Below are 27,568 nucleotides of genomic sequence, written 5' to 3'. Positions count from 1 at the left end.
GAAGCATCTTACAGGAAAGACTGAGCAGGTCTGGAGAATATGTCAGGGAGGATGGGATGATGCCGGAATGCGAGATTAGGTGGGGGTGTAGAAATAGTAGTTATGGGAAGTCCAAATCTCGAAGATGAAATTTAACATAGATCCCAGAGTAAATCCAGTAAATATAATGTCAGGCTAAACCATGATTGTAACAATATCGAGAGCAGGGCAGACACAAGTGGACAGAGGACACAAGACTCAGGAGTGGGTCAAAACTCAAAGAGCTTTTATTAAAATCCTGGTCGAGAAAACAGGCCGCAGATTCGAAATCCGCAAATGCAAAGGCGGAGGAATCGAGGTCGAGCGTTTAGAAAAAAAAGGTCGAAAACACGAGTGAAGCGAACAAGAGCACAAGTCAGTGCACGAGAAACTCCTAGACTGCACAACGATAGAGACAAACATCAGAAATTAAACGGGGAACTCAATTGGTAGCACAAATTACAGTGATACACAGATGGAAATAAACATAACTAGACCAAGTGGGGGACAAACGTCTCCTGTATTGGTGCAGCACCCTCCCCTCCCTCCCCCTTCACTACTCCCCTCCGTCCCTCCCCCGCCTCCTTCCTCTCCTTTCCCTCCCCCCCTCCCCCCACTCCATCCCTCTCAACCCCCCTTATCCCCCCTGCCTCCACACACCTTCCTCCCTCCCTCCCTCCCTCCCTAGGAGATAGATTTAAACTTTAAAATGTGAATAACTAAAAATATAACACCGATTTCAATAAACAATAGACAATAGGTGCAGGAGGAGGCCATTCGGCACTTCGAGCCAGCACCGCCATTCAATGTGATCATGGCTGATAATTCTCAATCAGTACCCCGTTCCTGCCTTCTCCCCATACCCCCTGACTCCACTATCCTTAAGAGCTCTATCTAGCTCTCTCTTGAATGCATTCAGAGAATTGGCCTCCACTGCCTTCTGAGGCAGAGAATTCCACAGATTCACAACTCTCTGACCGAAAAAGTTTTTTCTCATCTCAGTTCTAAATGGCCTACCCCTTATTCTTAAACTGTGGCCCCTTGTTCTGGACTCCCCCAACATTGGGAACATGTTTCCTGCCTCTAACGTGTCCAACCCCTTAATAATCTTATACGTTTCGATAAGATCTCCTCTCATCCTTCTAAATTCCAGTGTATACAAGCCTAGTCGCTCCAGTCTTTCAGCATATGACAGTCCCGCCATTCTGGGAATTAACCTAGTAAACCTACGCTGCACGTCCTCAATAGCAAAAATATCCTTCCTCAAATTTGGAGACCAAAACTGCTTCCATTAACACCAAAATGGACGGCGGTGTGTAAGGTGGGCCTAAAATTGTCGCGCTATCGTGTACTGTTTTGGCTGTAGTTCAGGAACAAACAAACAAACAAACGAGAGTTTTAGCATAGAGATGAACACAAAAGAAGACACCGACTACACCGCCCTCAAGCGGTCAGAAGTGGAAGCAGCAGGCACCGTGACAAATATCTGGGAATACTTTCAGAGAAAGCGGGATAAACACACTTGGAATTCGGGGCATTGTGGCAATTAGATGAGAGGGATGTTTAGTGGAACAGAAGAATTGACAGAAGGTGATGGGCCGAATGGCCTGTCAATGATTAGAATGGGATGTCATTCGACGTTGAGCGCATATAGACAAAACAAACAGAGCAAATACCCCCACGGTGAGCACCCACTGCTGATATGAACTGGATACAGATGATAATTCTGCTGTGTGTAACATTTCAATGTTAATGCCCACAATGTGGTCGTGGCTGATCCAGCTCTGGTCTGAACTCTTCCTCTTTGCCATATTCCCTAAGTCTTCGGTTTCCCTGAATTTTTGGGAAAAAAATGTCTCGCACTAGTTTAAGTACCTCCAACATGTGAAACCTCCCAAAGTCTCTGAGTTGGAGATTTCCAGAAATTCGTTGACCTCTGTCCGGTCGTGGACTTAAGGGTCTGGTTTTGGACCACTCTTCATTCATCTAAACTCCAAAGAATACAAATACAAGAAGGGCCTCGACCCGAAACATCACCCATCCCTTCTATCCAGAGATGCTGCTTAGCCCGCCGAGTTACTCCAGCATTTTAGTGACTATTTACGTTTTTACCTTCGCCTGACAAGACAATACCTTGATCCCAGGAATTGGGAACGTGCGTGCTGCCTTCAAGGCTATCACATACGTTCTTAGTTAGCACAATGCTGGAGTATCCCACATTCCCTCCTGTCCCTCTCTCCCCTCCCCTCCACTAGTCGCCCTACCAGTTCCACTGTTTGCATCCTTATATCCTTCTCGTTAGCACTCCTTTCCCAGCCAACAATGGGCCATTATGAGCTCTACCCTTCCTGAGGTCATTCTGGTATGTTATGGTCTTTTCTTCTCTAATATCTACATTCCAGCCCTTTAACAAAAATGGTCAAAGCGCCATTTTCTCTTTTGCTCATCTTTTGTGATTCGAGCACAAGAACGCATAGACAAGCCCGCCTTCCATTCATCAGACGGTCTCTTTCCATTTCAATAATGATCTCGTGTTTGGTTTATATTTACTGAAGTGCATAATTTTACACTTTCCGACATTGAAAATATACTTGCATGCTCGCTGAAAATGTCATATGCTATTCCTATGTCACAATGATTTCCTGATAACGTGCCGCATATTTTGCCCCTTTCCTCTGCTCATGAACATAAGTTGCAAATAGCCCAGAATTGAATATTCCTGTGAGAGTGAAGGGCAAGGCTGGAAGGATGAGGGAACCACAAAGGGAGCGAAGCACTGGTCGGGCAAAGGCTGCTATCATCAAGCTATTTGTTTAGGAGTATAAAAACCTGCAGGAGCAAATTAAAAGGAAAATCAGTGGAACAAAACAGTCACGAGTCACGACAAACAAGAGAATCCCCAGAGATACGACAAGCATATTAATTGCAAAATAATAACTCGGGGGAGAATGGCTCCCTCTGATGCCAACAACGAGAGAGAGAATAAGTGTGTAGGAAAGAACTGCAGATGCTGGTTTAAATCGAAGGTAGACACAAAACGCTGAAGCAACTCAATGGAATTTAGTTTTTTCTTGAATCTCTTGAAGATTTTTCTCCAGGGTATTTAGAATCTTCTCTTCCTCTAAGACAGGACGGAAAGGGGCAGGGCCCATTAATTCCCACTCGTTTGCCCTCCACTCACATTCACAGTGATAATTTATAGTTCACAATTCACTATCCAACCAGCGTGTTTTTGGGAGGTGGAAGGGCTCCACAGGGTCAACACGCAACACAAGTAAAACACCCGAGGTCAAGTTCGAAGTAGGTCACCAGAACACGCCAGAGACCAGGGTGGTTGAATCTGTGGAGTTCATTGCCACCGAAGGCTGTGGAGGCCAGGTTAATGGATATCTTTTAAGTCAGAGATAAATAGATTCTTGATGAGTTTACGTGGAGAAGGCAGGAGAATGGGGATCAGGGGAAAGGATGGCGAATGGCGAAGACGATGGCCCGAATGGCCTAATTCTGCTCCTATCACTTATGAAATTGTGAATTTGTGTCCTATTTATCCATGCCGACCAAGGTGCACCATCTCTGCCAGATCCACCAGCCTGAATTTGGCCCAGTTTGCTCCAAACCCATGTCTGGCCAAATGTCTTGCATGTTGTTATCGTATTTATTTAAACTACCTACTCTGGCAATTTCTTCCACATACCGATAACACTCTGTTGAAAATACTGCCGACTAGTTTCCCTGAAATCCTTCCACTCTCACTATAAAACGATGTCCTAACAAACAGTCAACAATGAAAATAACTGCAGATGCTGGTACAAATCGAAGGTATTTATTCACATGGAGTTACACCAGCATTTTGTGAATAAATACCTTCGATTTGTACCAGCATCTGCAGTTATTTTCTTACACTAGAGAGATAAATGTCAATGAATGAAAGATATGCACAAAAGTAACGATGATAAAGGAAACAGGCCATTGTTGACTGTTTGTTGGGTGAAAACGAGAAGCTGGTGCGACTTGGGTAAAGAAGGGATTGAGAAAGAGGGAATGCCGGGGCTACCTGAAGTTAGAAAAATCAATATATTGTTACCACTGGGCTGTCGGCTGTAAACACGATGCGTTGCCCCCTGGAACCCGCCGCCCGCATCTCGGTTCACAGACAGGGCTCAGGGTGGATGGAGACCTCCCTCCGGCCTCATTTTAGGCCACATTAATGCAGTGGCCTCTGGCGCGCCAGTCTTTAGGTCAATCTATAATCGGAGGCACAGCGTATCGTTTGATAAAGGATGTTATGGGATGCTCTGCCATTTATCCCAGTATTTTAAGCAAGATGCGTTGCTCCAGTCTTACAATGGACACCAAACGCTTCGTCCCCGAAACCATCCCAGTAAATATCTGCATCCTCCAGAAGATCCATATCTATTCCTTATATTTGGTGACTAGAAAATGACACATGCTTCTCCATTTGCCACATGCGGACACGGTCGGGGAGATGGGTTAAAGGCCGGGCGAAACACTGGGGACTTCTCCGGCAGACCCTAGGGACTCGGGTGTGACTCGCTTCCACTCCAGTTCAGCTGAGGTGGTTGATTGGGCCAGTTGCAGACGCGCAGTGGAACGCGTAATGTCGAGTGGCATCCCAGCTTGGTTTGGGAACATTAGTGCCCAGGACCACACAAAATTGCAGGAAGTTGTGGGCGTAACCCAAGTCCATCACACAGACCAAAATCCCACCATTGACTTCACCTGGGCTTCACGCCAACTCGGCAAAGCAACCAACATAGTCAAAGACTTACCCGAGCCGGTCATTCCGTAGTCCACCTGCTCGGGGCGGGCAGTTTAAGAATAAGGGGTAGGCCATTTAGAACGGAGACGAGGAAAAACCCTTTCAGTCAGAGAGTTGTGAATCTGTGGAATTGACTGCCTCGGAAGGCGGTGGAGGCCAAGTCTCTGAATGCATTCAAGAGAGAGCTAGATATAGCTCTTAAGGATAGCGGAGTCAGGGGGTATGGGGAGAAGGCAGGAACGGGGTACTGATTGAGGATGATCAGCCATTATCACATTCATCATCATCATCATCATATATATACAGCCGGAAACAGGCCTTTTCGGCCCTCCAAGTCCGTGCCGCCCAGTGATCCCCGTACATTAACACTATCCTACACCCACTAGGGACAATTTTTTTACATTTACCCAGCCAATTAACCTACATACCTGTACGTCTTTGGAGTGTGGGAGGAAACCGAAGATCTCGGAGAAAACCCACGCAGGTCACGGGGAGAACGTACAAACTCCTTACAGTGCAGCACCCGTAGTCAGGATCGAACCTGAGTCTCCGGCGCTGCATTCGCTGTAAAGCAGCAACTCTACCGCTGCGCTACCGTGCCGCCCTTGATTGGTGGTGCTGGCTCGAAGTGCCGAATGGCCTCCTCCTGCCCCTATTGTCTATTGTCTATTGTCTAAAATTCAGAAGCTTGAAAGCGCGCACCCCCCAGACTCTGTAACAGCTTCTTCCTCCCTGATGAACAGTCCTTCCATAAGTAAGGATGCAGTCCAATTCCCGTCTATCTAATTGGGGTATATTGGACGTTGCCTTTGAAACCGTTACGCTGCAATGCTGGGAACTATATTCTGCACATTGTATCGTTCCCCCCACTCTATCGCTGGGGTCACTTCAAGCAGCCAATTAACCAAAAACTCCAAAAAACGCGCGTCTGGAGGAAGTAGCAGGAAACCCAGGCACCCGGGGTGGAAATCGCGTGATCGTGGGAGAATGAACAACCTCCACACAGGCCGAAACCGGAGGTCAGGATCGAACCCATGTCGCTGGAGCTGGCAATAGACCATAGACAATAGGTGCAGGAGTAGGCCATTCGGCCCTTCGAGCTAGCACCGCCATTCAATGTGATCATGGCTGATCATTCTCAATCAGTACCCCGTTCTAGCCTTCTCCCCATACCCCCTGACTCCGCTATCCTTAAGAGCTCCATCTTGCTCTCTCGTGAATGCATTCAGAGAAGTGGCCTCCACTGCCTTCTGAGGCAGAGAATTCCAGAGATTCACAACTCTCTGACTGAAAAAGTTTTTCCTCATCTCCGTTCTAAATGTCCTACCCGTTATTCTTAAACTGTGGCCCCTTGTTCTGGACTCCCCCCAACATTGGGAACATGTTTCCTGCCTCTAACGTGTCCAACCCCTTAATAATCTTATACGTTTCGATAAGATCCCCTCTCATCCTTCTAAATTCCAGTGTATACAAGCCTAGTCGCTCCAGTCTTTCAACATATGACAGTCCCGCCATTCCGGGAATTAACCTAGTAAACCTACGCTGCGCGCCCTCAATAGCAAGAATATCCTTCCTCAAATTTGGAGACCAAATTTTGTGGTAGGTGCAACCACTGGAGCACTCTGCGAGCCACAGCGGCGCTTGTCTTGGGGGGCAGTGCAGCAAATTTGCCAATTAAATAAGATGCACGACACCCAGGTAAGTCATTCTCCCTTTTTATTCCAGATATACAACTTTAATCACAGAATTTCCAAAGGTCTGCGTGATGCTGTTGATGGCAAGGTTTTTTTTTAAATCGCAGCTATTCCTTACAGTCCTTGTGCAATTAACAATTAATTCGACTTGAATTAATTCTAAATCTATTTTAGACAATAGACAATAGGTGCAGGAGGAGGCCATTCGGCCCTTCGAGCCAGCACAGCCATTCAAATGTGATCATGACTGATTATTCTCAATCAGTACCCCGTTCCTGCCTTCTCCCCATACCCCCTGACTCCCCTATCCTTAAGAGCTCTATCTAGCTCTCTCTTGAATGCATTCAGAGAATTGGCCTCCACTGCCTTCTGAGGAAGAGAATTCCACAGATTCACAACTCTCTGACTGAAAACGTTTTTCCTCATCTCAGTTCTAAATGGCCTACCCCTTATTCTTAAACTGTGGGCACTTGTTCTGGACTCCCCCAACATTGGGAACATGTTTCCTGCCTCTAACGTGTCCAACCGCTTAATAATCTTATACGTTTCGATAAGATCTCCTCTCATCCTCCTTTTTAACCATCGTTTTACACCCAGGTCAGTCTCCTTTTAGGTCTCCGCCCCGCTCCGGACAGTCTTCAGCGCATTCTCTGCACCTTCACGCTGAACACTTGCAGCGGAATTTCCCGTTAGGCGTGCGCAATGGACACTCGCAGTATTGCAGGGGTTCAGCAACAGAAGGACAGGATTTCGAATCAGTGCAGGGAGATAAAATGGCTTCTCAATGTCAGTTCGTGGCGGAGGCACTTTGTCCCATTTGCCAGGATTTCGTCGCCGATCTGGTGATACTGGAGTGCGGGCACAGCTTCTGCCGATCCTGTACCACACAGAGTTGGGACAGGGAGGGGAGAAACTCCTGCCCGGAATGCAGAGAGGAGTTTGCAGACCGCACGGTTCGGAATAATCGGGCCTTGGCGAGTATCACTGAGAAAGCTCGAACACTGAGCCTGAATTCGGAAGAGAAGGAAAGTAAACTTCACTGCGGGCAACATCGGGAAGAACTGAAGCTGTTTTGTGAAACGGACGAGAAACAGGCCTGCCTGGATTGTCGAGACGAGCGCGAACACGAGTCTCACAGCTTGATGCCGATTAAAGAAGCGGTTAAAATCTATAAGGTAAAAGCAAACCGACTGCGATCACTTGCTTGAATGTACAGTTGAAAGTTCACTGTGTAACCCCCTTTCCATCTGATTCCCAGAATCGGGTTAAATCATCCATACAGTCTCTGACAAAAAATAAATCAGCCGTCCAGGAAATGGAAGAGAAACAGAGGCAGAAGATTTCCCAAGTCCGGGTGAGACCTTGTTGGGTGGCATTTCTGATCTTGTTGTGTAGTTTTGTACTTTGGGCAATGCACTGCAACAGTTAGTTTCCCAGTTTTTGCAGCTTTAATTACCATGGTTCGACCCTGAGTCCTCTCTGCGCGAAACTGCCATCGTTGTGACCAGGATGGGCACCGCCCTCATCTACATAATACGTCGATTTAATTTGTGTGGGGAAGAAATGCAGATGCTGGTTTAAATCGAAGGTAGACACAAAATGCTAGAGTAACTCAGTCTGAAGAAGGGTCTCGACCCGAAACGGATCAGTCTGAAGAAGGGTCTCGATAGGAAACATCACCCATTCCATCTCTCCAGAGATGCTGCCTGTCCCGCTGAGTTACTCCAGCATTTTGTGTCTACGTCGATTTAATTGTCTGCTGTAATTAACCCACTGAATGCGGGATCTGGCAATCGGTTGGAGTTAGTGTGAACGTGAGGGCGGATATATTTCATGGAAAAAGATTCCGACAACCCTTACCTTTCATTGTACAGGAACAGTCACAAGGCCTTGAGTCTCACATCACGTCGCAGTTTGCTGAACTGCACCAGTTTCTCGTGATGAAATAATGAAGGGGTAGACTTGATGGGCCGAATGGCTTAATTCTGCTCCTCTCACTTATGAGCTTCTGACATTATTCAGCAGAAAATTCACTACACGTTACGACTTTCTTGCACCTCTGAGTTATAGCATAATTTTCAGACATGTATCATACCTCCTACATCGGTTCCATCGCTGTGGTTCCTCCTGCATTGGTTCCATCGCTGTGGCGTTCTCTGCGTGCTAACAGTGGAGGGAGGGAGAAAATGGGAATTTTCAACTCTGTGAAATAACTTGGGTGAAATTGCTGCCCCCTCAGTCAACCTCTGCTTTATTTATTTCAGGAGGAGGCTGGTCGCAGGAGGAGGTAGGACATGATCTTCAGTTAAACTCTACACGGATCTGTAAAGTCACATTAACATGTCGACGAGCAGGTTTTATCGGTTGTTAAATAATTGCAGGGTTAGTGATGATGCCCAGACATTGTCACTGAGGGAGGGTGCCGTGCCGGCTGAAAATTTGAATCTCCCCTTCTGGCTGAATGCAATGTTGAGAGAACCCTTTGTTGCGATTAACCAAGGTAAAACGTGTGGATTACGTTCTTCTTATGTGGATGACATATTGAAATTGTAAAAAGATGCAAAGATCGACCGCAATGATGAAATGAAGGGGAACTAAAGTTTTATACCAGCACCAATCTCACCTGATGGGAAGCTTGACAGTCAAGTGGTCAGCTGGAGATGTCAGAACCCTGAACACATCCAACACAGGAACGCAAAACAACCAAGGCACAGATTGCTAGATGATATAATATATCTTAATCCCATCCGCATCGCAAAATCACGCCACGATACGAGTTTGAATTCTACCAGTTAGCCAGCAAAGACAACTTGACTTAATTAAATCAGAGGTATTGAAAATTGGTAGGAATTTGATGACCAAGATTGTCATAAAACCCACAGGGTTGCATCAGAGAAAGAAATATATGCCACTGATCCTCCTTGTCCTGTCAGTGACGACTGACTTTGGTTAACTCAGGCCTGTCCCCTGCTGGAGTTACAAACTTCATTGTTATTGACTATCCACCACATTAAAGCATGGTATGAATGAGACTAGTCAGACAAACTAGCATAGACCTTAGCCCAGTATTTCGTCTCGGAGGAAAACACCTAGCTACTTGTCCAGTTGAGTTAAATTTGATTTAACCTAACTCATAAGGATTGAAATCTGGTATTAATGTACTGATCAGGATTATTATCAAAATATATGGGCGATCTTAAGGGAGGGAAATCTGTGCCATAAATCTGTCTGACGTTTCCTTGATCTTTGTTACTTTTTTGCATATCTTTCATTCATTGCTCTTTATCTGTCTACATCATCGTCGATAGCTCTCGTTTCCCTTATCCCTAATCAGTCTGAAGAAGGTTCTCGACCCGAAACGTCACCCACTCCTCTCCAGTGATACAGCCTATCCCGCTAAGTTACTCCAGCTTTTTGTGTCTACTCTGCCTGGCCTGTCAGTGACTGGACTCAGGGTTGTCCCATGTTAGAATCGCGAGGTTCACTGTTATTAACTGTTTATCATATTGAGGCATTGTTTGAATTAGATTCGCCAGGGAAACTGGCATTGACCTGATGCTAGGCTTTTGTCTCGGTGGAAAACGCTCAGCTACCTGTCCATGCAAAGATCCTCTTACATACATGCACCTGAAAAATTGAGGATTTTGCGCCGAATTTCTCCCCATAACGAAAGTTTACCAACACAAGCAACATCCCAACGAATCTCCTCAGTTCACCCTCCAGCACAAACCCATCCTTCCTTGAGCGTGTCGACCTGCACACAATACACCAAGTGAGGCTGACCAGTATTTTGTAAAGTTGCATCATTGTGTACCAACTCCTATATTTTACACCCCCATCTATGTGCGTAAGCATGTCATGTGCCTTCCGAACTTTATGCAGTCAGTGCAACTTTCAGGGAACTATGGACTCAGAGCCCGGGGCCATTCTGTTTATCAACATTTCTCAATGTCCAGCCACTTCTGGCATATGACAAGAAATATGTGCCACTGATCCTCCTTGTCCTGTCAGTGACGACTGATTTGGTTAACTCAGGTCTGTCCCCTGCTGGAGATACAAACTTCATTGTTATTAACTACCCACCACATTGAAGCATGGTATGAATGAGACTAGTCAGACAAACTAGCATAGACCTTAGCCCAGTATTTCGTCTCAGAGGAAAACACCTAGCTACTTGTCCAGTTGAGTTAAATTTGATTTAACCTAACTCATAAGGATTGAAATCTGGTATTAATATACTGATCAGGATTATTATCAAAATATATGGGCGATCTTCAGAGAGGGAAATCTATGCCATAGATCTGTCTGACCTTTCCTTGGTTTTCGTTACTTTTTTGCATATCATTCATTCATTGTTCTTTATCTGTCTACATCATCGTCTATAGCTCTCGTTTCCCTTAACCCTGACCAGTCTGAAGAAGGTTCTCGACCCGAAACGTCACCCATTCCTTCTCTCCTGAGATGCTGCCTGTCTTGCTGAGTTACTCCAGCATTTTGTGAATAAATACCTTCACTGTTATTAACTGTCTATCATATTGAGGCATTGTTTGAATTAGATTCACTAGGGAAACTAGCATTGACCTCAGGCTAGGCTTTTGTCCCCGCTCTTTGCTTTCTGTCTGCCAGCCAATTTTCTATCCGTGTCAGTACCCTACCCTACCCCGATGTGCTCTAATTTTGCCCACTAATATCCTATGTGGGACCTTGTCGAAGGCTTTCTGAAAGTCAAGGTACACTACATCCACCGGCTCACCCCTGTCCATTTTCCTTGTTACATCCTCAAAAAATTCCAGAAGATTAGTCAACCATGATCTCCCCTTTGTAAATCCAAGCTGACTGGAAACGATCCTATTACCGCTATCCAAATGCTCCGCAATTTCGTCTTATATAATTGACTCCAGCATCTTCCCCACCACTGATTCTCCGACATTTTCGCGACCTGCCACGGGATCCTTGTTCATTGTTCACTTCTACCCATCTCCACCCCTTTCCGCTTTCCGCAGAGAACATTCCCTCCGCAACTTCCTGGTGAACTCGTCCCTTCCCACCCAGACTACCCCCTCCCCAGGTACCTTCCCCCGCATCAGCAGAAGATGCAACACAGTCACAATCACAATCACAATCATACTTTATTGGCCAAGTATGTTTTGCAACATACGAGGAACAGAAACATAGAAACATTGAAAATAGGTGCAGGAGTAGGCCATTCGGCCCTTCGAGCCTGCACCGCCATTCAATATGATCATGGCTGATCATCCAACTTAATATCCTGTACTTGCCTTCTCTCCATACCCCCTGATCCCTTTAGCCACAAGGGCCACATCTAACTCCCTCTTAAATATAGCCAATGAACTGGCCTCAACTACCTTCTGTGGCAGAGAATTCCACAGATTCACCACTTTCTGTGTGAAAAAAACGTTCTCATTTCGGTCCTAAAAGACTTTCCCCTTATACGTAAACTGTGACCCCTTGTTCTGGACTTCCCCAACATCGGGAACAATCTTCCTGCATCTAGCCTGTCCAACCCCTTAAGAATTTTGTAAGTTTCTATAAGACCCCCCCTCAATCTTCTAAATTCCAGCGAGTACAAGCCGAGTCTATCCAATCTTTCTTCATATGAAAGTCCTGCCATCCCAGGAATCAATCTGGAATGTCACCTGTCTCTATACTTCCTCCCTCGACTCAGTTCTTGCAGGTTAGGCATAGGTCCACTTGCAGCTCCTCCAACTTCGTCTACTGTATCCTTTGTTCAAGGTGTGGACTCTTACACATCGGTGACACTAAACGTAGACCGGGCAGCCGTTTCGCTGAACACCTTTGTTCAGCCGGCTTGAGCCTAACTGGTCTTCCAGTTGCTGAATGCTTTAACTCCCTTTCCCATTCCCACTTACTATCCTGGGTCTCCATTGTCAGAGTGGGGCTGAACGCAAATTGGCGGATCAGCACCTCATATTTCCTTTGGGCAGCTTACAACACAGTGGTATGAATATAAATGTATCTAACTTCAAGGAACCCTGCATTCCCTGATTCTCCGTTTTTCCCCACTCGTTGTGTTAGTGCCAAAGTCGTATTGTTGAGTCTCATTGACTGTAACTCGTTTTCACCTAGCCCACAACTAACAAGGGTCTGTTTCCTTTATTATCGTTACTTTCTTGCATATCTTTCATTCGTTTGTTCTATACCTCTCTATATCGCCGTCTATATCTCCCGTTCCCCTCTCCCCTGACTCTCAATCTGAAGAATGGCCTCGACCCGAAATGTTACCTGTTTATTTTCTCCAGAGATGGTGCCTGGCCCGCTGAGTTACTCCAGCGTTTTGTTTCTATCCAGTGCCTGAGGCCGAGCGGCCTCTTCCCCGGTCCCGGGGTCGCGCTGCCCGAGTCTCCCCCCGACCCCGGGGGACTCTCTGATTCTCTGCTTCTCCCCCCAGTCTCCGTCACCCTGGATGTGGAAACAGCGCATCCGTGGCTCGAGGTGTCTGAGGATCGGAAGAGGGTGAAATGGACTGAGACCTGGAGGGATCTCCCTGTCACCGGGAAGAGGTTTAAACGCCGGGCCTGTGTGCTGGGAGCTGAGGGATTCACATCGGGGAGACATTACTGGGAGGCGGAGATGGTGGGGAATCGGTTCTGGAATCTGGGAGTCGCCGCAGAGTCTGTGGAGAGGAAGAAACGGGTCACACTGTCCGCGGAGACTGGAGTCTGGAGCATCAGGCGGTGGGATGACGAGTTTGCTGCACTCACCTCCCCTCCATCCCGTCTCCTCGCCCGTCCCATTCCCGGGAGGGTGGGAGTTTATCTCAGTTACGAGTCCGGGACAGTTTCATTTTACGACGCGGACACCAAGTCCCATCTCCACACCTTCACTGGGAATAAATTCACGGAGAAACTTTATCCTTTCATCGGGACTCGGGATGAAGCCCAGTGGCTGAGAATCTGCTCCGGTTCCGCCCCAGGTATGGAAAAGGGTCGGGTCCCGGGACCGGCGTCAGGAGCGGGGCTCTGGGGCTGTGGGGCAGAAACCCGATGGACAACAGGTCGGCGCTGAACGGCTCCCATTTAATCCCCAAATTCCGCGTCGTAAAAAAACCCCAGTGAGCGCGGAAATAAAACCAGGGGGAATGTAAATGTGGGAAGAGTGAAATAAACAGCAAGTGGGATCAGAGCTGTCGATCCGTTCATTTTTATGCGTTAACTGCTGTTTCAAAGAATGGGTGCGTTAGAAATTCCAGGTTCCAAGTGAGATCCCCGAAATGTTACCTGTTTATTTTCTCCACAGATGCTGCCTGGCCCGCTGAGTTACTCCAGCGTTTTGTTTCTATCCAGTGCCTGAGGCCGAGCGGCCTCTTCCCCGGTCCCGGGGTCGCGCTGCCCGAGTCTCCCCCCGACCCCGGGGGACTCTCTGATTCTCTGCTTCTCCCCCCAGTCTCCGTCACCCTGGATGTGGAAACAGCGCATCCGTGGCTCGAGGTGTCTGAGGATCGGAAGGGGGTGAAATGGACTGAGACCTGGAGGGATCTCCCTGTCACCGGGAAGAGGTTTAAACGCCGGGCCTGTGTGCTGGGAGCTGAGGGATTCACATCGGGGAGACATTACTGGGAGGCGGAGATGGTGGGGAATCGGTTCTGGAATCTGGGAGTCGCCGCAGAGTCTGTGGAGAGGAAGAGCCGGGTCACACTGTCCCCGGAGACTGGAGTCTGGAGCATCAGGCGGTGGGATGAGAAGTTTGATGCACTCACCTCCCCTCCATCCCGTCTCCCCGCCCGTCCCATTCCCGGAAGGGTGGGAGTTTATCTCAGTTACGAGTCCGGGACAGTTTCATTTTACGACGGGGACACCAAGTCCCATCTCCACACCTTCACTGGGAATAAATTCACGGAGAAACTTTATCCTTTCATCGGGACTCGGGATGAAGCCCAGTGGCTGAGAATCTGCTCCGGTTCCGCTCCAGGTATGGAAAAGGGTCGGGTCCGGGTACCGGCGTCAGGAGCGGGGCGCTGAGGCTGTGGGGCAGAAACCCGATGGACAACAGGTCGGCGCTGAACGGCTCCCATTTAATCCCCAAATTCCGGGTCGTAAAAAAACCCCAGTGAGCGCGGAAATAAAACCAGGGGGAATGTAAATGTGGGAATAGAGAAATAAACAGCAAGTGGAATCAGAGCTGTCGATCCGTTCATTTTAATGCGTTAACTGCTGTTTCAAAGAATGGGTGCGTTAGAAATTCCAGGCTCCAAGTGAGATCCCCACGGTAATCAGGCTCCACCTGCCTGTCTGTAGGCTAGGTGGTGGACCTTTGCTTATTTCAGTCGCAGCCAGACCGCACCCTCGCCTCTCTCTCTCTCTTCTACATCATGTATGTGTCAGCGCTTCCCCCTGCTCTCGTTCACCACGTTAATGTTCCATCTTCCTCGCCGCCAGATTCTAACCGTGTGGAAGAAACATTCGTATCCCTCCTGACTTAATTTGGATTGGAATCGAGCAAGGTATCTAAAGGGGCAACTTGGATGTGACAATTGGCATCTCTCGTTGACCGGGTGCGGAAGAGGTTGGTGGGCATCGGCAAAGTAAGATTAGACGTATTACCTCCTGTCTGGGAATGTGTTAAAGAATAGATGGTAAATGTAAACATGAAGTGGTCGAAGATGTAAGCATGAAGTAGGCCATTTAGAACGGAGATATACACTGGAATTTAGAGAGGGGATCTTATCGAAACATATAAGACTATTAAGGAGTTGGACACGTTAGAGGCAGGAAACATGTTCCCAATGTTGGGGGAGTCCTGAACCAGGGGCCATAGTTTAAGAATAAGGAGTAGGCCATTTAGAAAGGAGATGAGGAAAAAAAATTCAGTCAGAGTTGTGAATCTGTGGAATTCTCTGCCTCAGAAGGCAGTGGAGGCCAATTCTCTGGATGCTTTCAAGAGAGAGCTAGATAGAGCTCTAAAGAATAGCAGAGTCAGGGGGTATGGGGAGAAGGCAGGAACGGGGTACTGATTGAGAATGATCAGCCATGATCACATTGAATGGTGGTGCTGGCTCGAAGGGCCGAATGGCCTACTCCTGCACCTATTGTCTATTCTCCATTGAAAACACCCAGTTACTTGTTCAATTTATTTAAAAAGGATTTAACACAATCTACTTAAAATTAGTCCCAACAGGTTATCTGCAAGTCGAATTGGTAGTACAGAAAGCAAACTCCAGAGGGCTTGTATACAAGAACAGGCAAGTAATGCGGAGACTCTATAAGGCGCTGGTAACGCCGCATTTGGAATATTGTGAGCAATTTTGGACACCACATCTGGGCAAGGATGTGCTGGCTCTGGAGAGGGTCCAGAGGAGGTTTACAAGAATGATCCCAGGAATGAGTAGGTTAGCCTGTGAGCTTTTGTCGGCACTGCGCCTGTTCTCGTAGGAGTTTAGAAGAATGATGGGGGTCCTCGTTGAAACACACAGAGCATTAAATGGCTTGGATAGAGTGGATATGGAGAGGATGTTTCCACCAGTGGGAGAGTTTAGGACAGGAGGTCATAGCCTCAGAATTAAATGTCTTTTGTTTGGTGAAGGAGATGAGGAGAAACTTATTTAGTCAGAGGGTGGAGAATCTGTGGAATTCTTTGCCACAGACGGCTGTGGAGCTCAAGTCACTGGATATTTTTAAGGCAGAGATATATATATATATATAGATTCTTGATTAGCACAGGAGTCAGATGTTATGGGGAGAAGACAGGAAAATTGGGTTAGGAGGGAGAGATAGATCAGCCACGATTGAATAGCGGAGTAGGCTTAATAGGCCGAATGGCCTAATTCTTCTTCTATCCCTTATGACCTGATAAAGATTGAAATCTGGTATCAATGTGCTGACTAGGATTGTTATCAAAATTTACGGGGGATCTTCAGAGAAGGAAATCTATGCCATTACTCTGTCTGACCTGTCAGTGAATGAAGTTTCTGGTGACTCAGGGTTGCCCACTGTTGGAATCAATAAGCAGGCTCACAGCTATGCAGGACTAATATGCAGGTTCACTGTTATTAATACAATACAATACAATACAATATATCTTTATTGCCATTGTACAGGGGTACAACGAGATTGGGAATGCGCCTCCCATACGATGCAATAAATTAATTAGCTAGTCAGTATTAATTTAAACAACCCAATGAAACAAATTGTAACAGTTTTAAAACAGAATAAAGTGCAAGTAGATCTGTACCGGTTCACTGTGCGATGTGACCATCCGGCTCAGCAGGACCGGTTCATAGCAGCTATGGCCCTGGGGATGAAGCTGTTCCCGAGTCTGGATGTGCGGGTGTAGAAGGCCTTGTATCGTCTGCCCGATGGTAGAAGTTCGAACAGACTATTGCAGGGGTGTGAAGAGTCTTTGTGGATGCTGGTGGCTTTTCTGAGGCATCGTGTGTTGTAGATGCCCTCCAAGGCTGGTAGATGTGTTCCGATGGTCCTCTGAGCTCTATGGACTACCCGCTGAAGAGCTTTCCTCTCTGCCTCCGTGCAGCTAAGATACCACACAGGGATGCCATGTGTTAGGATGCTCTCTATGGTGCAGCGGTAGAATGTCGTCAGCAGCTGTTGGGGTAGACCGGACTTCTTCAGTGTTCTTAGGTAGAACAGTTGTTGCTGCGCCTTCTTGACCAGCGCAGCAGTGTTATTGGAACATGTTAGGTCCTCCGAAATGTGAATGCCCAGAAACATGAAGCTGGACACTCTCTCCACACTGTCCCCGTTGATAAAGATCGGGGCGTATTCCCCGTTGTGCGACCTACGGAAGTTGATGATCAGCTCCTTGGTCTTGATGGTATTTAGGGACAGGTTGTTATCAGAGCACCAGTCCGCCAGGTTCTGCACCTCCGCTCTGTATTTTGTTTCATCACCATTGGCGATCAGCCCGATCACCGTTGTGTCGTCTGCAAACTTGACAATGGTGTTGGTGTCGAATGCAGGAACACAGTCGTGTGTGAAGAGGGAGTAGAGCATGGGGCTCAGAACACAGCCCCGTGGTGTGCCGGTACTCAGGGTGATAGTGTCTATCATATTGAGATATTGCTTGAATTAGATTCAAAGATCCTCTTACACATTTGCACCTGGTATATTGAGATTTTGTGCCGAATCTCTCCCTGTAACGAAAGTCCACCAACACAAGCAACATCCCAATGAATCTCCTCTGTTCCCTCTACAGCACAAACCCATCCTTCCTTGAATGTGTCGACCTACACACAATGCACCAAGTGAGGCTGGCCAGTATTTTGTAAAGTTGCATCGTTATGTACCAACTCTGATATTTTACACCCCCATATATGTGCATACGCGTGTGCCTTCCGAACTTTATGCAGCCATTGCAACTTTCAGGGAACTATGGACTCAGAGCCCCGAGGCTATTCTGTTTATCAACATTTCTCAGTGTCCAGCCACTTCTGGCATATCTGACCTGTCACTATTTGACGTTCATATACGCATCACCTTGCATTTGTTAAGATTAAATCCCATCTGCACATGGTTTGCCTACTTTCTATCTGACTTAGAGCATGCTGTGGTATTGATAACCTTCCACGCTACCAAGAGCACCATCAGTTTCCATGTCAGTACAACTGTATCCACAGCATGCTCTAAGTCAGATAGGAAGTAGGCAGACCATGTGCAGATGGCATTTAATCTTAACAAATGCAAGGTGGTACGTATATGAACAGATATCCAGTGCCATACCATAACTAACAATCACAAATCTATCCTGATGCCAAAACCCTCTGCCTCCTTAAACCAAGTCAATCTTGGATCCAATTATCCAGGTCGTATCGGATATCAAGTGCCTTCTATTTCGCCACTCGCCCACCATGATGGAACATGTCCAATGGCCCACGAAAGCCGATATATTGTTTTAACCTGAGTTAAGTGAATTCTTGGTTGCACGTCCAGGATCATTTCCAGCCATAAATCTCCTCTCCTTTAGCGACCCTACGATCGCGAGCCTGCATGTATTCTGTGTTGCACGAGGGCCTTTCAAACCCACCATTTTTCAGTGATCAGAATCAGAATCAGAATCAGAATAGCCTTTACTGTCATCCAAAAAAAACCAAGTCACCCACAGTCCAACAATAAGAGCAATAAAATAAGCAATAACACACACAATGACAAACCAACACCAAACAAAAAGAAACATCCATCACAGTGAGTCTCCTCCAGTCACCTCCTCACTGTGATGGAAGGCCAGAATGTCTTTCCTCTTCCCCTGCCGTCTTCTCCCGCGGTCAGGCTGTTGAAGTTGCCACGTTCCAGGCCGCGCCGGACGGTGAAAGGTCCGCGGCGGGCCGACCCAAGCCCCGCGATCCAGGCGGGCGAAGACGCTGCCGCTGCCGGAGCTCCTGATGTCGGCCCCGCCCAGGGCAGGGGCTGCGAGCTTCCGATATCCACTCGGCCGAAGCCTCCGGGGCCTCCGAAGGCGAGTCGCAGCCGCTCCCGCAGCGCCACCGCAGCCTCCGAAGGCAGCCAGCTCCGCAGATGGTAAGTACAGTCCGGCCCGCGGGCTCTGTGAACCAGAGCCCAGGTGGTCCCAGCTGGAGGCCGCCAGCTCCAGGTGTTTGGCCGATGGTAGGGCGCAGCGGGAACGGAGACACCACCCAGAAAAAAAGGTCGCGTCTCCGTTCGGAAGAGACAATTTTCAAGTCAAGTCAAGTTTATTTGTCACATACACACATACACGCGCACCCCCCCCCCCCCCCACACATGCACACATAGTCCACAACCACAAAAAAACACTACATCACATCTAAACACTACAATCAAGACAGAAAAACAACAAAAAACACAAAAGACAGACGGACTGCAGGTAAGCCACAGCTGTTAGGGTTATCTGTATCACTCGTGATCGTATAAACGTATATAATGTCACCCCTCAGCTTCCCTCTGCGCAAGAAAAAAATACCCAGCCTCTTGTTTTGTGTCAGCCCCCTCCACACCGCTAAAATAATTGTCCATTTTTATTGCACAATCCCGTTTCATGACACCCTTCTTAACAAAGGGACGCACCCTAAATCGACACAGGACTTTACACGTTGCCTCGCCAATGTCTTGTACAATTGTATCAAATCCTGTATGTCATTCTAAACCTGCCTGTCTCTCTCTGTCTAAGCCTTCCCGTCTGCGTCCCAACTTTCGTGGAACTAGAATATCCCCTCCAAGATCGAGTGCGTACAACAACAACCCGCATACATTTACACTGCGTCCTCGCATCCCTTTTGGGAGACCCCAAAGTGCTTTACAGGCGTAAATCTCTTGGAAGTGCAGCCACGAATAGCAACTGAAATGCAGGTATTTATAAAATTCACAAAATGCTGGAGTAACTCAGCAGGTCAGGCAGCATCTCAGGAGAGAAGGAATGGGTGACGTTTCGGGTCGAGATCCTTCTTAAGACTGATATCAGGTGGGCGGGACAAAGGAAGGATATAGGTGGAGACAGGAAAACAGTAGGTAAACAGGGAAGGGGGAGGGGAAGAGAGGGACAGAGGAACTATCAAAAGTTGGAGAAGTCAATGGAGAAGGCACCAACTGAAATGCAGGAGTCAAACTGCAGGCAAGAACATTCACAAACAGAGTTTAAAAGCAAGCTATACTGTCCAAAGAGATTTGGGTTTATTTCAATTGCAGTATTAGAAGCACCAAGCACATAATTCGAACAAACACAATCTTTCTATTCGGTTCTTGTGAATGTTACTACTGGTCGTGCGAATTATCCAAAATCAACAAAGGGGATTAAATATATCTGTTGCATCAATCTAATAATGTATAATTTTGTCACGTTTAGGGGGTCTTTACCCTCAAAGAGGATCCGCTCTTAGCTCCCACAAATGTTTCTTGATCAATTTAATTCTACCAGAAGTTATCTTCTCGCTCCTGCATTGAGGGTCTCTCCACTATTCCATCTCATGCATGTGCCGTATCTGCACACTCGTGTGTCTCCGTGAATTCAGGATATTAAACAACGATGAACCAAGCATTATAAATTATTACGTTGTAGTGAGTCCAGACGAGTGGTATTATCCAAATACTTTATTGGTATAAAACCCGTAACAAACGCAACAGACTTCTTTCTGGACGAACACTAACTTCACTCACTAATCTAATCTCTAATCTCTAATCTAACGTTTGGCGCCAAGCATTTAAATACCCCGCGCTTCCTCACCCCGTGACCGTAACCCAATCCGAGGGTTCTATTACCTGGCCAATCCCTATGTCCCTACAACGTTAAACAAATCTCATGCTTGTAGAACTTCAAAATAGCAGAATATGTTCTAAAAATATGCAGCACTCCAAGAAGGTCAGTATAAATTTCACGCAACCTCATGCATGTCAGTAAGTTCAGTTCACCGCAGTGCCGCTTTCAACCACCAGATGGTGACGCCGAGCTGTCAAGATGTTTGCGCGGCGCAGGTCCCCCATCTGCTAGTAAACACAGGTACTGCGGATGCGGCCGATATATTAACCCGTTACCCGCGGGGAAAGTGGATCTGGGGCTGCGAGAATGAACAGATTCCGATGCTGGAGGCCGGCATTGACGTGGGAGCAGTGGCGGCGACTGAAACACAGTCCGGCATGACGAGAGAAATGAAAAGGAGAGACCGCAAGATCTACCTGGCTGAATAACTTGAATAATACATTGTGCTATTATTTGCATTGTTTTTCATCAGCTTCGTGAGTTAATACAATACTGTTCTTAATAAACACAACTTATCCATCTTATTAAGGAATTAATTTAAGTAGGTGACCATTTTCTCAGGATGTAACTGGCGCGGCACTAACAGCATTTATTGCACATCACTAATTGCCCTCTGAGTAGATCGCTCGGCCATTTCCAAGGACATTTGATCTTCAACCACTTTGACCGAGTTGGATCTTTAACAAAATAAGAGTGTTGCGCTCATCGCTTTTCAGACAGTTTAATTTTTTCAAGTATTCGAGGCGATTAACTGTATTTAAGGTGCGGAAAAATAATTTACATTGTGTCCCTGGATTGTGCCACTGGATTCCTCGTTCGATAATTAAATCGATGCCTCGCCACCGCACTCCAACCTCTAGTTGATGCCTCGAGTTCTTGTTTCTTGGTCCTCCAAAATATTCAAAATGGAATTTAAACTGGGGTGGCGGAGTATGGACTTAAGCAAGAAGGGCTTCTTGGAGACGAAGAGCTGCCATAAATTCAGTTGCCTAATATGTAATTTGGTGGCCTAATATGCAAACCGCCGGGGATTTAAAAAAATTACAACAATAGAAGTCTCGGATACAATAATTACCTTGGCTCCGATCTGGTCGCCACATTGGCCGGCTTGTATGTGCACGATCTCCCGCATGGTAAATGTGTTAATTTGAGTTTAGGGAAGGAACGAAAGTAAGAAAAAGAGAAAGAAAGACGGAAGCCGGTCTGTCCCGCTGGTTTCCAGAGTGACCGCGCCGCTCTCAGCAGTTCACCAGTTCCTGTCGAATTGCGGCCCTTCAGTTAATAACCATGTCCAAAACCGGGATTATTCCCGTCACGATCTCACACACCTCTATAAGATCACCCCTCATCCTCCTGCGCTCCAAGGAATAAAGTCCTAGTCTGCCCAATCTCTCCCTACAGTGAGGCCCTCAGGCCCTGACAACGTCCTCATAAGTATATCTACACCCTTTCCAATGCATCCACATTCTTCATACAGCAGAGTGAACAAAACTGAACACATTGGTCCACACTGGCCATCCTTATATGAAATGATGCACGGTCAAATATAGATGGACCTGAAGACTGGAGCGTGAGAGACGAGTGGACTGAAATGGATGAAAATGTGTTTACGTCCATCCTGATCCCGGGCTGTGAACGGAGATGCGGGCGGCGGGTTCCACTGCCCAACAGGTGCAACGCCTCCTCAGTTACACCTCCTTAGCGCTGGTCCCTGTCCCTTTCTGTCCTGCCTTACACAATCCCAGGTCAATCTCTCCCCTTTCGTCTATATTCAGGCCGGTTTAATGTCTAAGTGACCCCTCCCTCGTGTGATTAGTTGGAAGTGGCCAGGACACCCTCACACTGAACACTTGCAGCCAAATAAGGTCATTGCCGGAGACGGCAGCGCGCGCAGTGGAAAACACTGAACCAGGAAGAGGCGGAGTTACAATGGCTGCGAAAGACCAGGTCGAGAGTTGGACCGAGGAGGCAGTTTGTCCCATCTGCCTGGATTTCTTCACCGATCCGGTGTCACTGGAGTGCGGCCACTACTTCTGCCGCTCCTGTATCACACAGAGTTGGGACAGGGAGGAGAGAAACTCCTGCCCGGAATGTAGAGAGGTGTTTACAGACCGCACCCTCAGGGTTAGTCGGGCCTTGGCGAGACTGGCTGAGAAAGCTCGAACACTGAGCCTGAATCGGACAGAGGAGGAAAGTAAACCTCACTGCGAGGAACATCAGGAAGAACTGAAGCTGTTTTGTGAAACTGACAATAAACTGATCTGTGTGGTTTGTGCAGTTAGGCGGGAACACAAGTGTCACAGCTTCATGCTGATAGATGAAGCAATTGAATTCTACAAGGTAAAAGCAAATCGTTTTTCATCACATCATTGTGTAATCTTTTCTTTATTATCTGACATTTTTATTCTCTGATCTGAAACCCAACCCCAGGATCAGGTGAAATCTTCTTTCGAATCTCTCACAGAAAAGAAATCAGAGATCGAGTACATGGAGCAGCGACAGGAAAAGAGCATTTCTGGAGTTCAGGTGAGGCTTTGTCTTATCGATTTAAGGTTTTTGTGTAGATTTAATCACTGTGTTGCGTGTAATAAGTGGGCACCTGTGTAGAGCTCAGTGGTCGAGGGCCCGAGCTATTGGGAGTGGTGGGTAGGCAAGGACTTTACTAATTGGAGCGCAGGAGTCTGAATAATGATCTATTGCAGGTGTATAATATCATGAAACGAAATGTTCGGGTGAATACTCAGTCCTTTACCGTGAGTCGGGCGTCGAGAGTGCGAGGGCATTGGTTTAAGGTGAGAGGGAACAGAGTTAATACGAACATTAAGGGCAATTTGGTAGTGGGTACATGGATCGACCTGCCAGAGGAGATAGTTGAGTCAGGTACTATAGCAACAGTTTAAATGCCTTTGAACAAATCCCTGGAGAGAAAAGTTTTAGAACTATCTGGGCCAAATGTGGACTGGTGGAAATAGCGCAGATGGGGCGTCTTGGTCGGTATCTAACACCCCTTGCTGTATGACTCTGTAAAGTCTGTCATTCTAAGTGGTGCTGCTGTCTGCTAGTTCTGGTGACCTGGTTCTGTACAGTGAGGGTTAATGAACACATGAAATGGAACAGGTTGCAGGGAACTGTACTGGGGAAATGGGAATGATGTGCTTGTACATTACTTTCACCAACTATTTCAGACTTATTAAGACGAGCTCTTGAATTGCCAAGGTAATGAAAGCTATGGATTAAATAGATGTAAATGGGATTAGTGTAGATACGTACAGAGCCCAGCATGAACATGTTGTTCTGCACTGCAGGACTCGACATTGACTAGCCAAATGTCACCTTCCATGTCATGCGGAAACACAGCAGAGTGACACAATATATTGATCTTAAATTTTCATCTGACAGGAGAAGTCACACAAATTTCAGTCACAGATCACATCCCAGTTTGCTGAACTGCACCAGATTCTCACTGAGAAAGAGCAGCGCTTACTGGGAGAGATCCGGGAGGAAGAGAAGAAGATTGTACAAACAATGGAGAAAAATCTTCAAGAGATTCAAGAGAATTTAAAGTCCATTCAGGAGGAACTCTCAAAGCTACAGGAACAGATAGATCACAAGGACGGCGTGATATTTCTGAAGGTGAGGGGTTACACTACAGTTTGGTGAAGTGAAAGTGTACATTCACAAAATGGTGGGTTACATTTCTGAAATAAATACCGCATTTACCAGTAATTAAGAACTGGGTCAATGTTCCGTCTGTTCCAACTACTCACAACTTCCGCCAACAATGCTCCAAATTGCAGGAATCCTCATGTATTCATCCCACTTCAACTTAAATTTATCTGCAATATTGTCTTCAGGCCGTCTAGTGAGTTCCACATTCTCTTTAGACAATAGACAATAGAAAATAGGTGCAGGAGGAGGCCATTCGGCACTTCGAGCCAGCACCGCCATTCAATGTTATCATGGCTGATCATTCTCAATCAGTACCCCGTTCCTGCCTTCTCCCCATACCCCCTGACTCCGCTATCCTTAAGAGCTCTATCTAGCTCTCTCTTGAATGTATTCAGAGAATTGGCCTCCACTGCCCTCTGAGGCAGAGAATTGCACAGATTCACAACTCTCTGACTAAAAAGGTTTTTCCTTATCTCTGTTCTAAATGGCCTACCCCTTATTCTTAAACAGTGGCCCCTGGTTCTGGACTCCCCCAACATTGGGAACATGTTTCCTGCCTCTAACGTGTCCAACCCCTTAATAATTTTATACGTTTCGATAAGATCCCCTCTCATCCTTCTAAATTCCAGTGTATACAAACCTAGTCGCTCCAGTCATTCAACATACACAGTCCCGCCATTCCGGGAATTAACCTAGTAAACCTACGCTGCACACCCTCAATAGCAAGAATATCCTTCCTCAAATTTGGAGACCAAAACTGCACACAGTACTCCAGGTGCGGTCTTACTAGGGCCCTGTACAACTGCTGCATTTCTCATGGAATTTGTCAAAAAGGTCATCTTAAATTTCAGCTTAAATTTCCCCCCACAAGTAGTGATAATATTTCCATCCCCCACCCATTTAAATCTGACGCTGATCCTAAAATATTCCATCCCATTTTCTCTGACATCTTCTCCAGGTAAAATCCTACGACCTGCCCGGTCTTACTCGTAAGTTGTATGATCGCGCCTATTTTCATCGACATTCCTAATGCTTTGCCCAGTGTTCGATGTCTTTATCATAATATCCACTTTCTGTCTGTGTGGCACGGGCAAAGAGTTGGGAAATGGGAATTATCAGTGGGTTTTTTTGTAGCAATTTGGCGAAATTTTCGCTGTTGGGATCATGACGATCCATCTCAGTCTATTGACATTTGTGTTTTATTTATTTCAGGAGGTAGCTGGTCGCAAGACGAGGTAGGACATGCTTTTGACTGAAACAACGTATATTTTAAAAGAACGGCTCAAATGTTCAGTTTATAACCAGCTGTTAAATATTTGCAGGTTCACTGATGAAGCCAAACCAATGTTGGTGGTAGATGATGCGTTGCCGATTGAAACGTTTGATCGCACCTTTTTCTACAACATGGCATTGAGAGAAACATGCGATATGATCAAGCGAGGTAAAACTGATACCTCTTAACAACTCTTTGTGTGAAGAAAACTGTTCACCAGAATTGATATCCGCGCATGAAAATAATGTTTCGATGATCTCGCCATTCTGGACCAGCCTTACATGCATAACATTGTCAAGTCCCTCAGTGAAGTTCATATATTGGTTCACAACGAGATAAATCCATCCTCCAATAAATAAAGCAAGTAACCGGTAGCAGATTGCCTCGCCCGTCCAGTCCACTCCCGTTCAGTGTGATCACGGCAACTCCACCCCACATCTCTACCTCCTCTTTAACCACCTCTAATTACCCCTCACACCAGTCTCCTCATCTTCCAATCTGCCTCTCCCTCGCCATCTACCCGCAAGATATTTGAATACCCGCCTTATTTCTCCATCCCCACCCGCAATCTCACGTTCATCCTCACTTTCCGCATTCGTTTTCCCCGTCCGCATGCACCACCCCCTCCCGTTCCCGATAACCCGTGGGATTTTCCCTCTCCAGCCCGGTTAAAAACACTGGTAAAATGTCTGTTGTCCACCCGATGTGGTTGTGGGTGAAACCCCGGGCAGGGTTTCAGTTGTCCGCCCGCCTGTGCCCGAGGCCGAGCGGCCTCTCCACCGGTCCAGGGGCCGCGCTGCCCGAGTCTCCCCCCGACAACTCTCTGATTCTCTGCTTCTCCCCCCAGTCTCCGTCACCCTGGATGTGGAAACAGCGCATCCGGGGCTCGAGGTGTCTGAGGATCGGAAGAGGATGAGATGGACCCGGACCCGGAGGGATCTCCCTGACACCGGGAAGAGGTTTACAGCCAGTGTGTGTGTGCTGGGATCGGAGGGATTCACATCGGGGAGACATTACTGGGAGGTGGAGGTGGCGGGGAGTGGGGGCTGGAGTCTGGGAGTCGCCGCAGAGTCTGTGGAGAGGAATGGAGTGGACATACTGACCCCGGAGACTGGAGTCTGGAGCATCGAGCGGAGTGGTGACGAGTTTGAAGCAGATACCGACCCTCCATCCCGTCTCCCCGCCCGTCCCATCCCCGGGAGGGTGGGAGTTTATCTCAGTTACGAGTCCGGGACAGTTTCATTTTACGACGCGGACACCAAGTCCCATCTCCACACCTTCACCGGGAATAAATTCACGGAGAAACTTTATCCTTTCTTCGAGACTTGGCATGGAAAGTGGCTGAGAATCTGCTCCGGTTCCGCTCCGGGTGTGTAAAAGGGTCGGGTTCCGGGACCGGCGTCAGGAGCGGGGCTCAGGGGCTGTGGGGCAGAAACCCGGTGGACAACAGGTCGGCGCTGAACGGCTCCCATTTAATCCCCAAATTCCGCGTCGTAAAAACCCCAGTGAGCGCGGAAATAAAACCAGGGGGAATGTAAATGTGGGAAGAGAGAAATAAACAGCAAGTGGAATCAGAGCTGTCGATCCGTTCATTTTAACGCGTTAACCGCATCCGGCAACGGAACAGAAATTACTTTTGTGAAAATATAAAGATTGAAACAGTCGCCCTTCCCGCGGGTTCAGCAGCGGCCGCGGGCGGCGGGACCTGAGCTCCATCTTCTTAACGTGTTTACATCGTGTTTGCAGCTTTTCCACTTTCAACAACAGGTACATTTTGCTTGGAATGGATGATTCAATGAATGGGTGGGTTAGAAATTCCAGGTCCCAGGTGAAAACTCGCGGGAATCAGGCTCCGCCTTCCTGTCTGTAGGATAAGTGGACCATTGCTTATTTCACTCACAGCCAGACCGCACC

General features: G+C 47.2%; 2 protein-coding genes across 2 annotated transcripts; both read left to right on the top strand.

Moving 5' to 3' along the window:
• Positions 1-1,427: 1,427 nt before the first annotated feature.
• Positions 1,428-21,140, top strand: LOC144602827 (E3 ubiquitin-protein ligase TRIM39-like). The gene is made up of 9 exons (XM_078415947.1): positions 1,428-1,560; positions 7,090-7,667; positions 7,751-7,846; positions 8,367-8,429; positions 8,757-8,779; positions 8,874-8,992; positions 13,918-14,442; positions 17,837-18,081; positions 20,889-21,140. Exons 1-9 carry the CDS (start codon positions 1,428-1,430, stop codon positions 21,138-21,140), a joined length of 2,034 nt encoding a protein of 677 aa, XP_078272073.1.
• A 1,501-nt stretch (positions 21,141-22,641) lies between these two features.
• LOC144602826 (E3 ubiquitin-protein ligase TRIM39-like) lies at positions 22,642-27,031 on the top strand. The gene is made up of 6 exons (XM_078415946.1): positions 22,642-23,052; positions 23,143-23,238; positions 24,295-24,345; positions 25,594-25,616; positions 25,704-25,822; positions 26,502-27,031. The coding sequence occupies exons 1-6, from the start codon at positions 22,642-22,644 to the stop codon at positions 27,029-27,031; spliced, it is 1,230 nt and encodes a 409-aa protein (XP_078272072.1).
• The last annotated feature ends 537 nt before the right edge of the window (positions 27,032-27,568 follow it).

The sequence above is a fragment of the Rhinoraja longicauda genome, chromosome 19, assembly GCF_053455715.1.
Source record: "Rhinoraja longicauda isolate Sanriku21f chromosome 19, sRhiLon1.1, whole genome shotgun sequence".
Lineage (NCBI taxonomy): Eukaryota > Metazoa > Chordata > Chondrichthyes > Rajiformes > Arhynchobatidae > Rhinoraja > Rhinoraja longicauda.
Note: the sequence above shows the minus strand (reverse complement) of the source record. Positions and strands in the feature narration are given on the sequence as shown.

What these genes read in the sequence shown, in the direction of transcription:
- LOC144602827 (XM_078415947.1), top strand. Translation starts at nt 1,428, where the DNA reads ATGAACACAAAAGAAGACACCGACTACACCGCCCTCAAGCGGTCAGAA. An exon ending in AAGCGGTTAAAATCTATAAG is followed by an intron (nt 7,668 to 7,750) that starts GTAAAAGCAAAC and finishes TCTGATTCCCAG; the next exon opens with AATCGGGTTAAATCATCCAT. An exon ending in AGAAGATTTCCCAAGTCCGG is followed by an intron (nt 7,847 to 8,366) that starts GTGAGACCTTGT and finishes TTCATTGTACAG; the next exon opens with GAACAGTCACAAGGCCTTGA.
- LOC144602826 (XM_078415946.1), top strand. Translation starts at nt 22,642, where the DNA reads ATGGCTGCGAAAGACCAGGTCGAGAGTTGGACCGAGGAGGCAGTTTGT. An exon ending in AGAGCATTTCTGGAGTTCAG is followed by an intron (nt 23,239 to 24,294) that starts GTGAGGCTTTGT and finishes CAGGAGGAACTC; the next exon opens with TCAAAGCTACAGGAACAGAT. An exon ending in ATGCGATATGATCAAGCGAG is followed by an intron (nt 25,823 to 26,501) that starts GTAAAACTGATA and finishes TTCTCCCCCCAG; the next exon opens with TCTCCGTCACCCTGGATGTG.